The 19,868-nt window shown below is 36.6% G+C and overlaps 1 protein-coding gene across 11 annotated transcripts in view; it reads right to left on the minus strand.

The window, feature by feature from the left end:
- Positions 1-19,868, minus strand: part of L3MBTL3 (L3MBTL histone methyl-lysine binding protein 3) — an 87,619-nt gene that overhangs the window by 50,724 nt on the left and 17,027 nt on the right. For all 11 annotated transcript variants that reach the window (XM_035322156.1, XM_035322147.1, XM_035322146.1 and 8 more), the window contains 6 exons: positions 13,070-13,181; positions 10,923-11,082; positions 9,783-9,921; positions 7,725-7,809; positions 5,376-5,467; positions 1,187-1,291 (listed from right to left, as the gene is read on the minus strand). In XM_035322156.1, coding sequence (XP_035178047.1) covers positions 1,187-1,291; positions 5,376-5,467; positions 7,725-7,809; positions 9,783-9,921; positions 10,923-11,082; positions 13,070-13,181 — 693 coding nt within the window. The remainder of the gene's footprint in view (positions 1-1,186; positions 1,292-5,375; positions 5,468-7,724; positions 7,810-9,782; positions 9,922-10,922; positions 11,083-13,069; positions 13,182-19,868) is intronic.

The following is a 19,868-nucleotide window of genomic DNA, read 5'->3' on the forward strand; positions in this document are numbered from 1 at the left end:
GGAGATACAATCCCTCTTTTCTGCACTGAAGTTCTCTGTATCTTCCTGAGTGCCAAATGCCATAACTTTCCTGCAGTCATCAGTGGAATTCTCTTAACATCACAGCCACTCTATTTTATTTTTAATTTACACTCTGACATAACTTTCAGTTTGTCACCTTGGAATTTATGACAGGTCATCCTGCCATAAAATATGACCTGTCACTAACTGCTAAGCACCAGGTGCACAGGAAATACTCATCTACTGACATACCATCCACAAGAAATTAGAAAAGATCCACATAAATGGGATATGACCATGGGCCATGAAGAGATTCAGAAACAGGAAAGAAAAAACCTATGTTATTAAAATATAAATTATGACATTAAAGCTGTCTAGAATACCAGTGACAGAAAGCAGAATACCTACATATTCCTTTTTCCCCATGTCAATACATTGAAAAACAAACAAACAAACAAAAACACAACAAAAGGAACCTTAAAACTGTGCAAAAACTCATGTAAGGTATGTTTAATACACATACAACCTATTAATGAGAGGCTGGATCTCATCTATATTATTAAAAGCAAAGAAACTTCCCATGAAAAAAAGAAACAACACTTCATAAGCCAGCAAAAAGGCAAACGAATTTGCATTGTATACTAACTTGTAGAGGCTGCCAATACAGGCAATTTCTGAGGCAATAAGCCTGAAAAAAAAATTAGCATAATTGCAACACAAAAAAGAAAAGTTAGTTATTTGTATCAGTGAATGCACCAACAGCAGTACTATCAAACCTCTATAAAATTTCTAAAAATAAGTTGTTTTACATAAGTTTTTTTAACTTATTTTCTCTTTTAAGTATAGATTTAACCAAAACTATATAAATACAGGAAAAAAAAAAAAAACAAACAAACAAACAAAAAAAAACATTGTCCAATAATAATAATGTAACACTGTTTTCTCTAGCTGCATATGTTAAAGGTATGCAGATAGCCCCTGCTGCATGGTACTGGACATAATCTTCATGTTTGTCAGGCAGATTTAATACAGCTTATTAGTTTAAAAGCTGTCTTCTTACATACAGTTTCTGACTGCCTGTTAGAAGATGAAAAAGCATTTCCAGCTGCTGCTGTTCAAGTTGAGTTTCTCCTGTGATCTTGCACCAAGGCTGCTCTCAGCATCCTTTCACTGTCTGGGAACTTACCTCAGCCACTGTGAGAACACAGTAGATTGACTGGTGCTCCGGATCCACACCCTCCAGCTTCATCCCTACTCTGAATCCATTTTTGTTGTATGGGAAAGACTGATACTGGAATGGAAAAGGACAGTTTCAATATTTTTGAAAGTATACCAAAGACAGACAGAATATCTTCATGAGGAAAAGAACAGTGATTATTTATTACTCATGTTTAAGAAGGAACTCATAAATCACTTTAAAGTAAGTTTTGCACTTTAAAAAACACAACCAAGGAAAAGAGAAATGGATTGATTGAAAAATGCATTGATACTAGAATGACTTAAGGTTTTGGAGTACTTAAGAAAATTACAGGGAATCAGCAAAAACGTTACCTAAGAGAAAAAAAGAAAAGATGATTTGCCCTCAACTTTCCACTAATTGACAATAAAACATTTTAACAATGTAATTATTTATTTTTTTCAGCCTGTACAGTGACACTTCAACACCTTTCTAGTGGTCATCACTCCTATAAAAAACAGAACAGTGAAATTCTATTTTGCCTTTTCTATATCTCAGGTCACCAATGATGAATGGCAAAACAGAAATACAAATCATCATTTCTACGTAGGGATGGCCTCTTTAATGTCATTTCTCATTTATGAGCTCATTTTCCAGGAATATTTTTGCATCAGTGGAACATGATTGCCCTTACATCACTACAATGAACCCAGGAAAACTTTTTTTTTTTTTTCAAAAAGGGAGAATGGATGTTTTCAAGTGGAAGGCATCAGCTTCCCTGTATCATGATCCCTGTCCTCTGTTATAGAAGGAAACTAGCAGCTTTAAGGTTAAATTAAAGGGAGGGAAGGGGGAAAAAAAAGAAGATCATCAGAAAAATAGCTGAATAAAACCAAAGAGGATTTTCCAGAGGTTACCAACTTTACTGCCAGTTTCTATGTCCCAAACAGTTACTGATAAAACAGTGGTGAAGCATCACATGTGCTCCCTCTCCCTTTTGTTTCTGCCTTTGATTAGTGAGATACAGGATATTGGTCTTACCCTAAGGGGCAACTCTTGTTTATTTATACAGAGAGTTAAATATTGAAACCATTTTTGTTTGCTTCTGATACCACTACACACCATGATTTAGTCAAAAATTCTCCTTAAATTTAGACAGAACATTAACAATGTTTTATACAAAAAGAACATATGCATTACCAAGTAAAAATCAAACATATTTATAGTTATATCAATATACAGTCCATTCACTCAAAATGTTTAGAAGGGAAGGGAGACATACATAGGAATAAGAAAGGAAATAAAAATACAGAATATACTTGTGCCAAAATATCCAAAACTCTGCTAGGAAATAAATACAGAAAAACACAGAGAGGATTCATTTTACCTAACTTAAAGTTACACATGCTATCCAGCCATCTACAGTACCTCTGCAGACAATGGAAAGGAAGGGAACTTGAAAGGAAGGGAATCCTCTCTTTGATGGCTTTGGCTGTAACTCATCTGAATAATAAATCCAGGAGAAAAAGAAGTAGTGCATGGCACAAGGGCAGGAATACGCAGTCAAAGGGAAAGGAAATGGAGAACTAGACCGGTTGAAATCATTCTACAGGGGCCAGCTAAGACATGTGTAACCACAGCTCTAAGACTCTACCTAAAAATAGGTTAGATCATTCTGTAGAGCTCAGTTTAAGAGATCAGAGTGGCTGACTGCAGTACATGGATTTGAAAAGTTATTTCATCTTAACAGCACCATGTTTAATGTATTTCTTATAAAAGAAAGTTTAAAGAAATTACACTATGCATAATTCTGGATACTTCCTCAAGATGAAAGTAAAAGCAAAGCATTTTTTAAAAATCAATAAATTGAATTTTTCAAGCTTATCTTGGTGCACACCGTTGCAGTTAATGCTACCTACATCATAAATACCTTTACAGATAAATTATCTTGGTGTGAAATTGTAATGTTGGAAATACTAACATGCGGCCAAAAAGGTAACTGAGATTTTTCAAAAGCAAGTACAAAGAAATGTACAAAGAAAATAAACAATTAAAAAGGAATGGATCTGTTTATTCTTTCATCATTATAATAAACAATGAAAACTTCAAATTCTACAAACAATACACCAAAAATTATGCAATTATCACATAGGTATTTCTTGAAATATGAGACATGAGTTGTTCACTATTCTTTCCATTGTCAAATTTAAAACTTGCAAGGCAACACAATATTTCTGTCAAAAAATAACACAACTTTTAGAACACTAATAACTTTAATACTACTTAAGATTTCAATTTTGTGGATAATTCTCACAGCATACATCACCCAAGGTAAAGTCTGTAACAAACCTAGTTATCACACACTGCCTTCATAACAAACATTTAAAGTTACATTGTTAAGGAGGGGTACAAGAAGAAAACAAGAGTAAAGGTAAAAGGAGTAAGCAAATAAGCAGATGACAGACTGAGGATTAGAAATGTTTTTGTATGGTGCAGGAACATAGACCAAAAACAGAAGATTGTGTCAGGGGAGTTGGACACTGAAGAAAAACAAAACTCGAGGGTCAATAATTTCAGTTTCCCAGAACAATAACATCTTGTCAGTCACAGCATAGAAATGAGTCTAAGATTTAAGTAATGGGGGAGTGCCAAGCTCCCCATCATCCTAATCATTCCTGACAAACTGTACAAAAAAAACTGTTGAAAAGTACTGCTTCTGATCTGAGAAAAATAAATAAATAAATAAAGCAGTTCTCATAATCTGAATAGAAATCGAGGATTCAGAATTGTTATTGCTGTTTTTTTTGGCTTTGTTTTTAACGTTACTGTTTTTCTGATTTGCTTGGAGTAATATTAGCTGGCCACTTCTGAGTGCTATTAAGAATGCTCTCTCTGCTACAGGGTTTATATACCAAACAAAAAGCTAGAGTTACCCAGGAGATAAAGGCCTTAAAAGTAAATATAAATAAGATGCATCAAATGAGGAAGGTACTCTGTGAGGAAAATGAAAGAGAACGGTACGTCATCATGTCACTCAAGGCTTTATCACTATGCACAGTGCCCAGAAAGGCTGGTACGTGCCTGGGTGCTGCGACAGCAGTATTTCATGGAACTTCAGCCAGGCAGAGCAACACTTTTAAATCTACATTTCAGTTAGAGACACTACTTACCAGGATTTTTTTCTTGTCAATTTTTCAACCAGTGTATAGCACAGGGGGATACAACAAATGATGGTCAGGTAACTGTTGTTCTTGCACTTACATATTTTTGTTTTCTGTACATTGAAATCTTAGTTCTTTAATTACCTTTGTATCTCAGTAATGCTTAGAAGAACCAATTAGAGATCAGCACCACACACACATGTAAACTGAAAAGCTGATCTCTGCATGAAAGATTCAATAGCTGAAGTATAAAGCCAACAAAAACAAATGGATGCAAGAAACAGACTCCAAGTTAAGGGCAGAATTATCAAAAAGTAGTATCATAACTGTTAGAATTAGACATTGCAGAAGTATAGCAGCTGAGACGTGTTCACATGTTTTGCCATCTTTTGCAAAAGAAGAGAAAAGCATGGAAGCTTCGGTGATTTGCATACAGAGCTCTCATCCAAGCAAGAGAGAAAGCACACGGGAAAGAGCACTGAAATGACACATGACAAAGACTACGACAGCAGACAAAGGACAAGCAAGAGATAATAATGTGATGTCCAATCAGATGACAGGCAAAATGGGAACACAGCAAACTAGTATCAGATGTAATAAAAAAAATGTAACATCAGCAAGAGCTGCAAAAAGACAGGTAATATAATCCAAGCAACAAGCTCTGACGATCTTTGTACCACCTTTCTAAACGTATTTAAAGAGAACAAGACAGCATGGAAAAATGAGGATACGTATCAGATTTTTAGCCTCAGAAATTAGAAGTAAAGGCTAGAACTTGCAGATTTTTGAAAAGCATCTGCTTTCTATAGTCTTAGCTGACAGCATTCATCTAAAACCACAGATTTCTTTGAAAAGGCAGAAAAAGATAACTAATTTTACACATATTCTGAATATTATATCTGATGGATGGCATTACCTTAATCACATAGGTCTACCTCTACAGAAGTGTAAAACCTTCAATTTTTTTTTAAAGTTGATTTTCCTAGAAATGTCATGGTCTTAGGTGGTTGACTGATTTCAACTCCAGAAGGTCATACCTCTTTAAAAAGCTTAGTAGGTACTGCAACAGCCTTTTCTTCCTCCAGATAGGATGCCCAACACCACGCTTGCTTTCCTTTAGCGTGTACAGCTGCAAAGAAGGATAGAACAGCAAGAGAAGTCTCTAACTTAATTTCTCAAGAAAGCAAAACAGACATTTTGAAGTGTATACTATACCTATCTCAAATCTATGTTTTGTTAAATGCATTCATGGTGTTTCTCTGGATTAATTTCAGGAAGACTGGTTCTGTAAGTTTAATGGCACTAGGAGCATGAAGATCTGTACAGAATCATTTCCATCATTTCAAATCTTGACTAGTACCAAGAAAAAGCTGTTTTACATGATGAGAACAGCTTGTGTAATCCTGACCTCTGCACGTTTTCCCTTATTCCTCCTAAGAAAGCATTAAGACGTACAATTTGCAAACAATTTGCAAAAATCTTAAATGAAGACCAATGCAAATCACATTAAGTAGGTCCGTATTTTTAAAAATCTCAACAGAAAAAAAAATCCAATTCAGGAAAGCATTTTCAATTGGATAGCAGCAATGACATGTTTTTTTAAATCTTAGTTGAAATACGTTATTCTGTGACAGTATTCATCACTTTGTAGTTTGATGGTTTTGGGTAGAAAGGCAGTGATTTGACAATAATTTTTTCAAACCATCCAAACTGTCACCAGAGATTTTTTCCCCCTGTCCTTTCCTTAGCATAAGATGGAAAGCTACAGTTTCAGGTTTGTTCATATAGTATGAACACTTGCATATACTCACATATGCAATATTGGCTATAGTTCATCTTAAGGAAACAGTAGTGAGTAGCAGTTTTTAGGCCTTGAAAATAAGGCACTAGCAAAAGCCAGGAACTTCAAAAACAGATGGTTTGTGAGGCTGGCCATGCATGTATCTATTTTCATACACTTCCACTCTTTTCTACTGATCTTTGCCTAAATGCCTCCTTCTGCACATGTAGCATAGCATTTCAGACTATAAACTCATGCCATCAGGAGGATTCCTCGCAGTCCACAGTATGATTCCAGCCTGATCCTGACTGCAGGCTACTCACAATACAAATAAACCTCTTAAGTAGCTGTCTGGCTAAGTGTTTTTAAAATTAAAATGTTCACCATAACAATAGTAATGCCAAACTCTCCTGAAGAAAGCCAGTAATTTAACCAAAAGATGACACATTTCAGAACCACAGCAATTGCTCAACACTACTAAAGCACACTCATTTTATTTGTGATTTACCCAGCTGATTTTCTCTATTCAAGAAATGTGTCACTTGCCACAATAATACAGTGTTATGCGTTTGGTTCTGAATATACAGTGTTCCATAACACCACAGCTCATGTGCTGAGCTGACGTTTTCCCTAATAAACAAAGGAAATCCATACAAATCATTCTGTCACCGGACAGCAGAGATTTCAAGATTTTCAAGTTTTGTGCTTGTATCTCACATACTTCTTACAGTCTCAGCTTTGGAAACAACTGTGGTAATGATATTTGTATTTCAGGAGTAATTCTATCTCAGGAGGGGGATCTTCTGTGACTTTTTACATGTTGCATCTTCATATCATCTACCTAGAGCGCAGCAGAGCTACTTGGAGCTCTGTGCTGAAGGCAACTTCTGGTAATGGCTCCCAGTATATCAAAAGAAATACCCTGGAGGGTAAGATGCAGCTTTCTGGTTGGTGTGTCAGTGAGGTGTAAGAGCTGATGATTCTCTGAATCTTCCTAAAAGTATCCATCATGTGAACAGCTTGAAAAAAACAGCACTCATTTAAAATATGTTTTATTATGCTACTTCATGCAGCATATTTCCCTATGGACTGATTATAGCAATTATTCCTAAACAGTTCCATAAATGTGTCTATTTCCAGCCATACCATAGATACAAAATTGATCCCCAAGGAAACAAAAGTAAACTTTCACTTCTGCTTAATACACGTCTTTCAACATCTGGGAACTCAATGGGCTTGATTCCCTTTAATACCAGCACTCTTTAAAGGGATGAAAGAAAAAAAACATCAAATGTGCATGAGTTACATTTACACTTACTCCCTGCTTCTCCACACTGCCAGACATATAAAAACTAGCTCTTTGTAAAAGGCAATCAATCTCCAAGTGATGCTTTTTTCCCCTGAAGTTTCCATTTGGTTCCCTCAGTTCTTCAATCCTTAAAGCTTAATTACTATAAATAACACTGGCACTGTATTTTTACAGACTGACAAAAATATATTCAGGAACTAATAAAAATACAGTGATATAATGCTGACAATTCACAGTATGAGATAAATATCACAAAAATAAGTAATACGTGAGATTTTGTTTCATAATCTAACTTACTTTGTTTCAAAATTGTTATTTCCCCTTTTCTTTTTCTCCTGGCTCTCTGTGAGACTCTCAAGATCCTTCCTTCAGGTTTGTCCTCCTATATTAAAAGAGCACAATAATCATCACATTAGTTCAGAAGTCTAATAGCAAAAAATGGAGACACCCAAGGTTTAACTCAGACTTCATTGGAAAGGCTCATAAGCACATAGCTCTCCACTATCTCAAACCAACCTGTAGATATCTAAATACAAACAAAGCAAGCAACCAGTGACAAACTTCAGCACACACAGTGGAAATGACAGACAGAAGGACTCCAGCACCTGGCACTCAGCCAATGAGTCCTGTTTAAGGCAAGGACAGATCACCAACCCTTTAGCAGGGCTGGCAGAGCTGGAAATAAATTACAGTATCTTTGATATGTTTGCGCTTCCAAAATAACTTAAAGGAAAACTCACAGCTTTAATTTTTTTTTTTTCTTTCTAAATGTATAATTGGTTGACTAAACATAAACTGGCACTGATTGTTTTTTTTGTTGTTTGCTTTTTTTGTTTTGTTTTGTTTTGTTTTGTTTTTTTCTTAGTAATAGTTTTCTTGGCACCTGAAAGGATGAACAGAGTAACTATTCATTTGGGAGGGCAGGCTTACAATGGCAAAGAAGCTGTCCCCTAACTATTCCCTAAGACACTGTAAGACACAGGGACTTGGATTCCCTTCAGACACGTCTGGTGTTTTCTGCTTTTTCACAATTTAACAAATGCAGTGCCCTCCTCTTTTCCCTCTAAACTGTGCTCCTCCCAGTAATGCCACAGCTATTGAGAGGAAAACAAACATTATGGGAAGGTACTGCAACAGGTTTATTTGTTGGTCTCAAATGAAGGCTAATTCCAAAAGGAAAAAACAAATGGTGTCCCAAAGTTAATTACACTGCAACATAAAACAAAACCAAATCCCAGTCCATTTTTCTTTTTTTTTCATTTTTCACTTTAACTCCTTCAAGGAATACTCCGCAGCCACCTAGCACAGTGAGAGATTTTGCATGTATGTCCTCCAACAGGCACAAGACAACACACATGTAAACTGGCAGCCACCTTGAGGTTTATAGTGGACAAAAAACACCTAGAATATTCTATTAAAAAACAAAACAAAACAAAACAAAACAAAACAAAAAAAACCAAAGCTGTTAAGACTGTGCATGCTGCTTCTTCTGGATCTCTCTCCATATATATATGCATATATATTGTGCAGGGCTCCAGCAAAGATGTCTCAAGTACAGATGAAATGTTTCTCCTAAATTCCATCAAATAGTGTTAAGTAGTAACTGTCACCACAAACCAGAATCCACCAAAATCCACCAACAAGCAGGGCAATGCAGCAAGAGCCACGTGGATTTGCTCATGGTGAGAAAGCCTTGAAAGTTGGATTACTCATCTTGGTAAATACATTCAACACTGGACCTGGATACTTTGTTTGCTTCATGTGTTTTTTATATCTTTATAATTACCCACAGAGAATGTGGTAACCACTGCTAACTGTGTGTTGGAAGAAATCAGACAATTTGCATACAGTCAAAAAAAAATTCAAAAAAAAAAGTCCTGTTAACTGAAAGGATGAACATCAATGCTGATCTTTGGCTATGATTTTCTAAGTCAAATTACATTACAAAAGTCAAAAGTATACTCCCCTTAACTGTAACAGAGCTTTCTTTACAAATAAATTATTTGTCTATAATCATTTACTCATGTGAAGAGTGACAAAGTAACAGATGTTTAGTCTTGTTTTTCTACCCTAGTCATAGCAAGTCTTAGCATTATTTTTCCCTTAAATTCTTTTTGTTCTGTTCTAAAAAAAGGAAGGAAGAACAAAAAAGCAGTTCCTATCAGCTTACTGTCAACAATTGGAATTTACTGATTAGGCATACTTAAACCAGAAGGGGAACCAACTACTTATTGTGATTTTAACAGAGACATACAGTCACTTCTCTTTGTAGAGTGATGAAGTTACTGACACTGCAATATAAGGCAAAAATCCCACTAAAATGTTTGCAGGAATGGGTTTATGATGTATACTAACAGTTTCATTGGGATTCTCTTTCTTCTCCCCATTATCCCTGGACTCTTCTTTGAGAGGTAATTTTGCTTTTCTTTTCCGAATGCCTTTGGAATCATCTTCCCCATTGCATTCCACGTTGGGCTTTTCCTCCTTTGGTTCTCTATTATAAGAGCAACACAATGACACAAAGCCAATATTATTTTACTTCTCATACTCATGACACAAGTAAAATGCAAGTAAATCTAACAGTCAAGTGTTTGTAGATCCCAGGGTATTATGCATAATATATTCTTTGAAAAACTACTGAAAATTACATCTGTCAAAAATTAAGCTGAAAGACCACAATAGCAACTGCAAAAGGAAAGCTGTCAGCCTGCAACAAACAGGTTCTGCATGTTTTAAGCAGTGTGTCTTTTCTCATGTACCATCAAATCTCACAGATTAACAAACTGAAATGTTTAGGACAAGGCAGTTCACAGAAAGGAAAGAAAAGGTAATTATTAAGACTGACAAATCCAATTGGAGAAAGCTGGTATGTGACTGTACAAATTGCAAAACAAGCAATCAGAACAGAAAATGTTGAAGCAATTACCTAAAAATAAGGAAAATGCACAAAATCATAGATGTTAACAATGGCCATAAAGTAGAATACAACATAGAATGGACCTACTAACACAGGTCTTTCTTTCTGATGAGATGAACTGCACTAGCTGAAAGAAAAGGAATTGAGAAACTACACTATGTTCATGTTTTCACTCACTGTCATCTATAATACAGCTCTTGAACTTAATTACAATTAACTTACCACACCAACCATCTCATTACTGATTATCTTAATTCCAATGATTATGAAACAGGGTGGGAGTCTGACAGTGATTCATACATCCCATAGACTGTATCACTGTTTGCATCTGACAGCAGAACACAGAATTCTCTGAGCAGAAAAGATTGCCTTCAACATCAGTGTTAGACAAAAAGCAAGTTTCATAATGCACTGAGTCCAAAAACAGTGAAAGAACGTTATAAACTGCTGGAAACTCACCAAAATATGGCTGTTTAATGTATCTCTATGCCCCACCATTAATGTTTTATCCCACCACTTTTATCTCATGCTACATTTATGCCAAATTATTTGTATCTATGCTTTATAATAGCACCTACTTGTTTTTCACTTGCTGGGCACATTTCTGGCTGCAAAATTTTCCTTCAGGAGCAAATTCTTCCATGGTACCATAGCGATAACAGTTTTCACAGAAAACAAGTCCATCCATTTTTGCAGTTTCCTTCAACTTTGTGGGGATCCCTGTCTTTTCTGAAAACGCTGCACAATGAAAAAAGTAACTTCACTTAGGTAGAGGTGATACATTTTCAACCATACTTGCAGCTCTTGCCAAAAAAACAGAATACCAAAGTCATGCCACTCTTGTTAAAATGAAGAAATGAGAATTAGTGTCTATATGGGGTCTGTATTCCTAACAAGTAAGTTGGGTTTTCATATTGCACTACACTACACTACAGAGAAGATTCTACTAATTTCATGCTTCTGTTATCACTGGCACATTGACTCTGCTGGCATTGCTACTCACGGAAGGAGTGAATTTTGTGATACACACACACACTGCTGACCATCCAGAGTCATCCCTGCATGGAGTTCATCACCTCATGTCCTGCTGACATGCCTAATGTTTGACCTGTAGGGTCACCTGGGGAGGAGATATCCTCTGATAGGTCATTAATAACTTATCCTGGAAGTAAATTGCTCATTACATGTTACAGTCTTTTACTACAGCAGCTATTGCTCAACCCTCCTGAGCTGAGCAGTAGTAAAAAATAAAAAATAAAATACAAAAAAAAAAAACAAACAAAAATCTAATTTGTAACAAATAGATTTTCAAATATTGAGTTACTCACGATCCTAAGCTATGATTTTCACACAAGAAGTATGCAGCCTAGGAAAGGATGTTGTTTCTTTTACTCACAGGCAAGTATGCAGCATTCTAAACTTCCCCAGTTACTAAAGCAGGCTGTTGACTTTGCACCCGCAAAAGGCAAATTTCAAGTCACCATTTCTTTTGCTTGAGCACTGAACTGTTTTTAAAAATGGAGTCAAATGAACTCTTGTGTGCAGACTATCTCCACCAGAGTAATACATTATTTATGGGATATATTTACACTCCAGTGTCATTAGAGGTTCAAAACAACCATTTCCTCTCATAATTGAAAATATTAGCAATATTACATCTTTGGGGAGCAATAAATTAATCAAGATATTTGTGATGATTACTTAATATGTTTACATGCCCATAAACACACTTTAATTCAGTAGTGAGATTTTTTTTAGGTTTACCAGACTGTAGGGGATGAAATTCCATTTTTATTATAGGTAACTGTGATCTCTCAGCCTACAGATACAATCTGCTGTGCTACTATATTATCACATTTTTGTCAGTCTCATCACAGATTTGCATATTGAATATTTGAAAAATTATCACTGACTTGGAAAACCTATCAAACAAAATTATCTGTGGTCTGAAGCTTTGGACCTCGTGGCTGAGGTCCGAAGTACTTTCCCACTGGTATAAATCTTTCAATTATTCACAAAAGTGGAGCTGTAAGTAATCACAAAAACGGCTGTGATATTCCCTTTCATGATATTCCATCACTGTCTCAAATTTTTTGGAATTCTGATCATGTAAACCAACTTTATTTGCACAATAAAAGTATTTACTTACATCAGTACTTTAAATCAAGGAAACACAGTATCTCATTTAGCACCTTATTTTGTAGACAGATACTACATACATTGAGATTGGTGGTAGGAGTTGAGTAGCAACCAATATTACATGAAGGCACTTTACAGACCTCAGTCACAAACTGTAGGAGGTTAGTAAAGTCTGTGGGCAAGCTGGAAAACCAGCTTAATAAAAATAACATCTAAAAAAAATTATGAATAATTTAGAGTAAGAAGTTGACCTCTTTTCAAATTAAATAAAATGTAATAGAAAAATATCTGTTCTAAACTTAGAAAAAAATACTGTTAGAAAAAAAAATGTGGCTGTAGTTCAACTTTAGATGTTTAACTTAAACATCTGAAAATTAAATCTTTTTTTGAATTTAAATTAAACCTTTTAATTTAAAATACATTTATTTTCATAACTATTAACACCCCAGGAAACAAGTAAGATCATCAGAGATACTCTGTGCATTAAGTGAATAAGTTTATTTTATTTTGGGGGGCAATCTTTTCGAAAAACTAGTGTATTAAACAAAATACAATCACAGAAAGCCTCAGTGACCTCTTAGCTGACCTTCTTGAGCAGTTGGAACCATCCAAGTTGTGGTAGCAGTGGCCTTTTTAACACTTTCCATCTCAGTTTCATCCGTAATCACCTCCAGGGCTCCGAATTCATTCACTCTAAACTGGTAAAACAAAACAAATGGCATAAAGTACAGCAAAAAATTACTAATGCTTTCTTGCAGCATCTTCTTCTATTCACCTAGAGTTTTCACACAGTATCCTCACCATATTTTAAGTGTTCCAATATCTAAGTGTTTCTGCTTATCCCCAAGTAATCATAAACAAGCATTGTTTCTGTAAAGCAAAACACAAACTCAATTTGTTATTTAAAATTTTAATTTACTGTAAATATCAATACAGATGCACCTACACGTATCTATATCAATTAGTTTGATATGTAACTGAAACAAAAAAATCAAAAAATCAGTAGTAGAAATTCATGGGAAAATCACCAAGCCATATGTATGTACTTCATTGCCAGCAAAATAATGAGCTCTGGTCACTGAGTATTTTCGTCAAAGAAAAGGGAACTGAATATCAAATACAAATGCTTCATTGAGCACAGAAATTTCAGCATCCTGCAAAACACCATACTTCTCTGCTGTAAAGTGCCCATAAACAAACATCTCAAGGCAGTTTATGAACTGTTTAATTACACGCTGAATGTGATATTACTGTCAGCCAGAAGCAAGGCTCAACAATATCCCACATGCTGGGCTTACACAGGATCACTGTGAGTTATACTATCCTGCCTCCAGCAGAAAAGCATCTTTCAAATGCCGTAATAATTACAGTGCTACCAGACGAAAATAAACCTCCAGCTTCCCAGTCACTACTTGGTTTGCAGGCCCAGCTGGTTGTATAGGTTGAACTAAAGGCAGTATTTTGTCTGTGACAGTCTACTTAAAATAGCAATGGGGTGTAACTCTTACAGCTTTATCACAGGTCTCCATTAGTGAGGTGCTGTGACCAAAGGAGATCAACAAGAAAAATTAGGTCCAAGAGAGACTTTGAAAGCTCCCCTGCCCCCACCTGCTGGAATACTTCTTCAGGGGAGTATTACAAAGCATATTTCTATTTCTCTAATTAGACAATTTAACATTGAGAAAATGAGAAGGGGGACAATTGCAGGCATTACATCCACCTCTTCCATGCCTCAGGAGGGTCCAGGGTGAACCATGTCCACTTGAGCTGGGCCCTGCTGTGGTCTGGTACTGAAAGAAAGCCATTCTGACTGGAAGCAAGGGTGAGCTTCATGACTTACATACCATACTGAATGACTATGACTTCAGCTTTGAAAGGCCACCAAATGCAGTAACACCACACACTAATACTCAAGTTTGTAGACAGACATTTATGCTGCTCCAACAGAAGAGAAGAAATGGAGTTACCATTTGGAAGAGGATCCCTGTGTCTCACAGCTGACTTCAGTACCCCACCTTGTTCCTATTTTTACTAAGCTACTTTTTGCTATTTCTGCTTTGTCTGCTGCCTCATAAATAGGTGGATGCTACAGGGAAAACCTGGATTGTTTCTGCAAGCTGCAGTACTACTACCCCAGCCACCTCAGCAGGCAGGTGAGGTACAGACCCAAACGCCATGCTGCACCACAGCAACCAGCAGGCTGCACCCAGGTTAGTGACCAACTTCTGTGAACCCCCATGCCTTTACACATCAGCTACAACACATGCACACCACAGGTATTTTTGAAGAGTTCAGTTAATACCCGGAGCATTTCTGCACGGCCTGATCAGCATTAAGCCCTGACAGCACACTCGCATTTCTTCACCACTAGGGCCTTCTGCAGTACACCAGGGCAAAACCCTTGTCACGCTGCCACCACATGGCCTTTCGGGACTTCAGTGGGCTGATTGACACTTTTCAAATGCCTAAAGACAGACAACTTGAGAGAAGGCTGCTCCTGCCTACCCTATGACGTGTTCAAAGCAGAGATAGCCTAACAGCTGGGCCATTACACCAAGCTGGCCTTAGCAAGGGAGTGTGACAACTACTGCCTCCTGTCTCAATGGGCAGGACAGTACAACACTGCCTGTAGGCCCTGTCTGGTTCCTGCAAAATTTCTGTGTACAGCCTTGCCTCTATAGGTGTCAGGGACCTCTCATTCAACCCCTCTAAGTGTTCAGCCACTAACTTGTAGCAGACAATGACTGCTTTTGCTCGCTGTTTCCCAAACTACAACTTCAACACGAGTTCTCAATAGCTGACCAGAAAAGTGCCTTGGATCTGGGGAGTCGTGCTCTGATTTTAGTTGGGGAAGAACAGCAATGGAAAACTTGTGACAAAGGTTAACTGCTAAAAAACAGGACAAATATATGTACAGAGCAAATACACTGCATGAAGCCCTTACAGCATAAGAGCTGCCAGAACAATGTGCCAACTAACATCTACTATTGGAAGCGTGACAGAAAAAAAAAAAAAAAAAGAAAAAAAAAAAGCTCTCTCAGAACATTTCCTATATTTCGTTGATTCAAGATGAAATATAACATGGTATAACATGGGCACTCCTTCCTATATAATATTCATGTATTTCTTCAGGTGTCTTGACAGTCTGCAGACCCAAGCTGGTGATACGGAGAAAGAAATAGTGGCATTGAGCAAACCTCTGGGGAACTACCAATAGCTTTCTAAGAAGTAAAAATGTTTTTCTTAGTCACAAAACTCCTTAAGTAAATATATAAATTCGCATTAGATGACAGGATTTTCCTGAAACCTCTCTTCATTAAAGCACAGTAAAATGGATGGAAACAGTCAGGCCATTATCAGGTACTTTTAAATAATCTCACAAAGAAGCCTAATTTTTGTCACTTCAGTGTTTAAAAGAAAATAAATTATAAAGGTTGTTGGGTGTGAATTTAATCCTGTTAAATCCAGTCTTTTTTTTTTTTAAATATCTATTTGCAAATGTTAAGTAACCTTTTAACAAGACAATCCTCTATCACACCCAATGGAAAGAAAGGTCTTAGACAAAGAAGAAGAAATTTCAACAGGTTTCATGTAAAAATAAAACACAAATAAAATAAGAACAGTAAAATAAACACAAATAAAAGTAACAATTAGATAGGGAATTTAACTTGCCTCCTACAGGTGAGCTACAAGGGTAAGTATACACATTTTAAAGCTACTGCAATTCTTTTCATTTAACACAAACGTGTCAGAAGCTGAGTTGGCAGAATGAGTCCAATTGTTAGTGGTTAAGTATGCAACACAAAGCTTACTTAACTACACTGTTTAGCAGTTTCTACTGCTAAAGGATCAAAAAGAAATTAAACAGCAACTTCCATCTAAACATCCATAAAGATTCCTTCCACTGAGACACATTTTCACATCCTCAGGAAATGATGCCCTGATATACCAGCACTTCAGCTTCTATGTGTCAATTTAACACAGGAACATTTTAATATTCATACAGCAAATAAAGAATACATTGAGGGAAATCAAGGTTTAAATAAATATTGTTCAAGCACAATAAATAGTTTCAAAACATTTCTGGCTGTCCACACATTAACTTCTTCTACAGGGTTCAAAAATTACTATCTATAAATATTTTTTTAAAATTAAAATTTCATTAAAATTTACACAGAACTGGAACAAGTATCGTAAGTCACTGAAATGAAACCTTTGTTTTCTGCAGGCAATTGTAGCAGCCAAAGTATTTCATAAACAGTTCAGCTGCAAAGGCAGAATTGCCCAATTTTTTTGTAAACTCTACTTAAAGTCTTCAATGTTCTTTCACGCAACATTTCTTTAATGTTCTTTCTCAAAAAAACAACAACAAAAAGAAGAACAGCTTTCCAAAAGCTCTTTCTCAAAAAACCTTCTTCTAACTTTCCATTTACTTTATTCACAGTCAGTGTATGCCCACTTGTTCCTAACACAACATTACTCTATGGATTAAACACCCCTTCCTTCTTCACAGGGCTTACTCTCTGGGTATATATCTGAAGTTAGGAATTACGCACCCCCAAGCTTCATTTTGCCAGGCTAAACACAAGCTGCTTCTCGTGTGTCTCAAGCTGCTTCACGTGTTCCTCGTGTGAAAATGCTACTCCAGCCTCTCAATTAGCCTTGCCCACCATGTGCTGCACTCAACTGGGAAATTCACTTTTTCTCAGTAAAAGGGGTCCAGAACCTGATAATGCATAATTCTACAGATGGATTTCATCTGTACCTTTTCCAGAGGCTTTAGGACCTTTTTACTTCTAATAGAAGTTATCTGTTTTATCATGCGGGCTGGGAGGCATTCTGTAGCTTTATTTAGGGTAATTATATGTTGAAAGGGCTTTTAGTTATCTTGTTCCAGATTTCATAAAAATACTCAGTATATCTATCATTCAATGTGAGATGAAAATAACTTTGCAAACAATTACAACAGTCTACCATATTCCAGATTAGTTCTTAGAAACTCAAACCTATTGGGAAAAAATATATACAACCCATTCTAAATTAATTCCCTGCTACCGTATATGTCTACTTCAGAGCAAGAAAGATCAGATTAACTCAACATACTGTTACTTCTGCCCTTTTAGGAATGTGTGAGATCTCATCAGTACACAGAGACATCAAACCAGAATAAAGACTACTATGGTTTTCTTAAAAAAAAAAAAAAAAAAAAGCAGAAGACAAGAAAAATATGCATTTTAATACACTTTAAAATAAATTACAAAACATGGCCAACAGTACCATCTACTGGGCAAGATTAGGACAAAGAATTCATAGCAAAAATACAATTGACAGTAACTTCAAGAATAAAACTTATCCTGACCACAAAGTAGTGTGATTGTGGACTAGCTCAGATGAAACCTGCAAATTTTATGTTATCCAAAACAAATAGGTTGGGTAAATGCTCATCATGTCTATGAAATAACTGGGCTTAAGTAATGGAATTATACAACACTCTGTAAAGAGTGCCCTGGTACACCAGGAATACAAAAAACTATGCTCTGATCTCCACCTAGTAAACATTCTTGATTTCAATCCTGAACATCCCCAGTTACTTCAGTAAGACTGCTCATACAAATTAAGGCCTTTCTACAGAGCTTTCTACAGCTCTTCCTCTCTTCAGAGCAAAGGAATCACCTATAGACATTGTATGTCCAACCATCTCCTATTACATGCCAAACTTTTAAAAAATATCATTTAATCTGAATAAGTTAGCAAATGTCAGAACTTGTCTATTCAACCATACCCCTTTTTCCGTGTGTGTGTGTATGTGTGATAAAGTCTTCACATGAATGATCGCATACTATTTTTTCCACAGAACCCCTGCCTCAGGCACGGGCTGGATAGTATTCAGAAAATGAGGCAGCTGTCGGGTATTTTTATACTCTTTCTTCAACTAGTGATGTCAGTCTTATTTACTCTCCATTGTTTGAAAGCAGAATGACTGCTTATTTTCTTAAAAAAAAAAAAAAAAAACTGAAATAACAAGGAGTATGTATTTAAAAAGCTTGAGGCACTCTATCAATTACTGTTACAATGCATTGCAAAGTTACTCCTGAAACAGTATGTCTGTTCTCATCCACTCACAAAAAGAAACAGGAATGCCTCTTCCTACCTCTCCATCAGTCTGAGAACCCTGCTCCCAGCTTGTTTCAAAGTCCTTGTCAAGCACCTGACTTCTGGAGCTTGCCTGGTCACAAAATTTTGATTCTTTCACGTATACAGAAAGTTAGGGAAATGAGTCCCAGCACCTGGCTATTCCCCTCATTTAGAGATGAGGACAGATCCAGCCTGCACGCTCCAACATGGCAAAAGACAAACAAGCTAAGCAGGATCCTGGGCTATTTAGAGCTCCCTAAATCATCATCAGCAAAGATTAAATTCCACACCACGATCAACAGGCAGTGATTTTGATCCACGACCCCCACACTGGAATCACTCATTTCCGTCATGATGCTGTCAGCAAGGAAGTCAGGTACTTCAAGCAATCCTCAATTGATTTTAAGATGCTTCAGTACCACTGCAATACACAAATCCTGAAGTAATAAAGAAGAGCTAACAATTTGTTTCCAAAAGCAACCTTTCTCTCCTATCCTGTCAGGCACAAACAGGAAACAGTTGAAAGGATTACTATCAAATTACAATGTTCACCCCCCCCCCAAATAATAAAAGGAACATTCTCTTTATCACTCTCAGCTGAAAGCCTAGGTACCATCAGCAAACATACTTTTAGTAAGAGAGAGTGACATATGTATACCTCTAGCAAGAGACTGACATTTCCCCAAACCTCAGTCTTGTCTGGAAGAAACTTAGCTATTAGCTACTTTATTCTTAGACATTTTCAGTCTCTTCAAACTTTTCCCTCCAGATTGCTCAAGAATTATCTTAGCACCAGAGGGCTTCTCAGTGATGTCTCTCCACTGCAAACTCAGTCTGTCTTATCTCCACTTGCCTAAGAAATTGCAACCAAAGAGGTTTTCTTAAGGTAACAAATAAATCCATGCCAGAGCCAGAAGTCAAGGCTCTGTTGGACATATTTATGCTCCTGACTGCCAAGATGCTTATTGATCCAGAACTTGACCTATAGAGCACCCCTGGCTCCAAATTATTGCAGCCAGAACATTTCTAAATACCAGATGTTAATATCTCCCAGGGAAACCAAACAAATGACAAATGGCTACCTGCCAAAATTTTGGTTTCAGTGAGTCGTTCAGCACCACATAGGAAGGCTGTGGTATGAGCAAATGCAGCACCAAGCCTTTCTGTGTGGTGTTGACCTGCACCAATCACAAAACTATTCCTTTTTCTTCCTGAAATCCTCTGCCTGGATATTTACAAGTCTCCGAGCA

This window comes from Oxyura jamaicensis, chromosome 3 (genome assembly GCF_011077185.1).
Source record: "Oxyura jamaicensis isolate SHBP4307 breed ruddy duck chromosome 3, BPBGC_Ojam_1.0, whole genome shotgun sequence".
NCBI lineage: Eukaryota > Metazoa > Chordata > Aves > Anseriformes > Anatidae > Oxyura > Oxyura jamaicensis.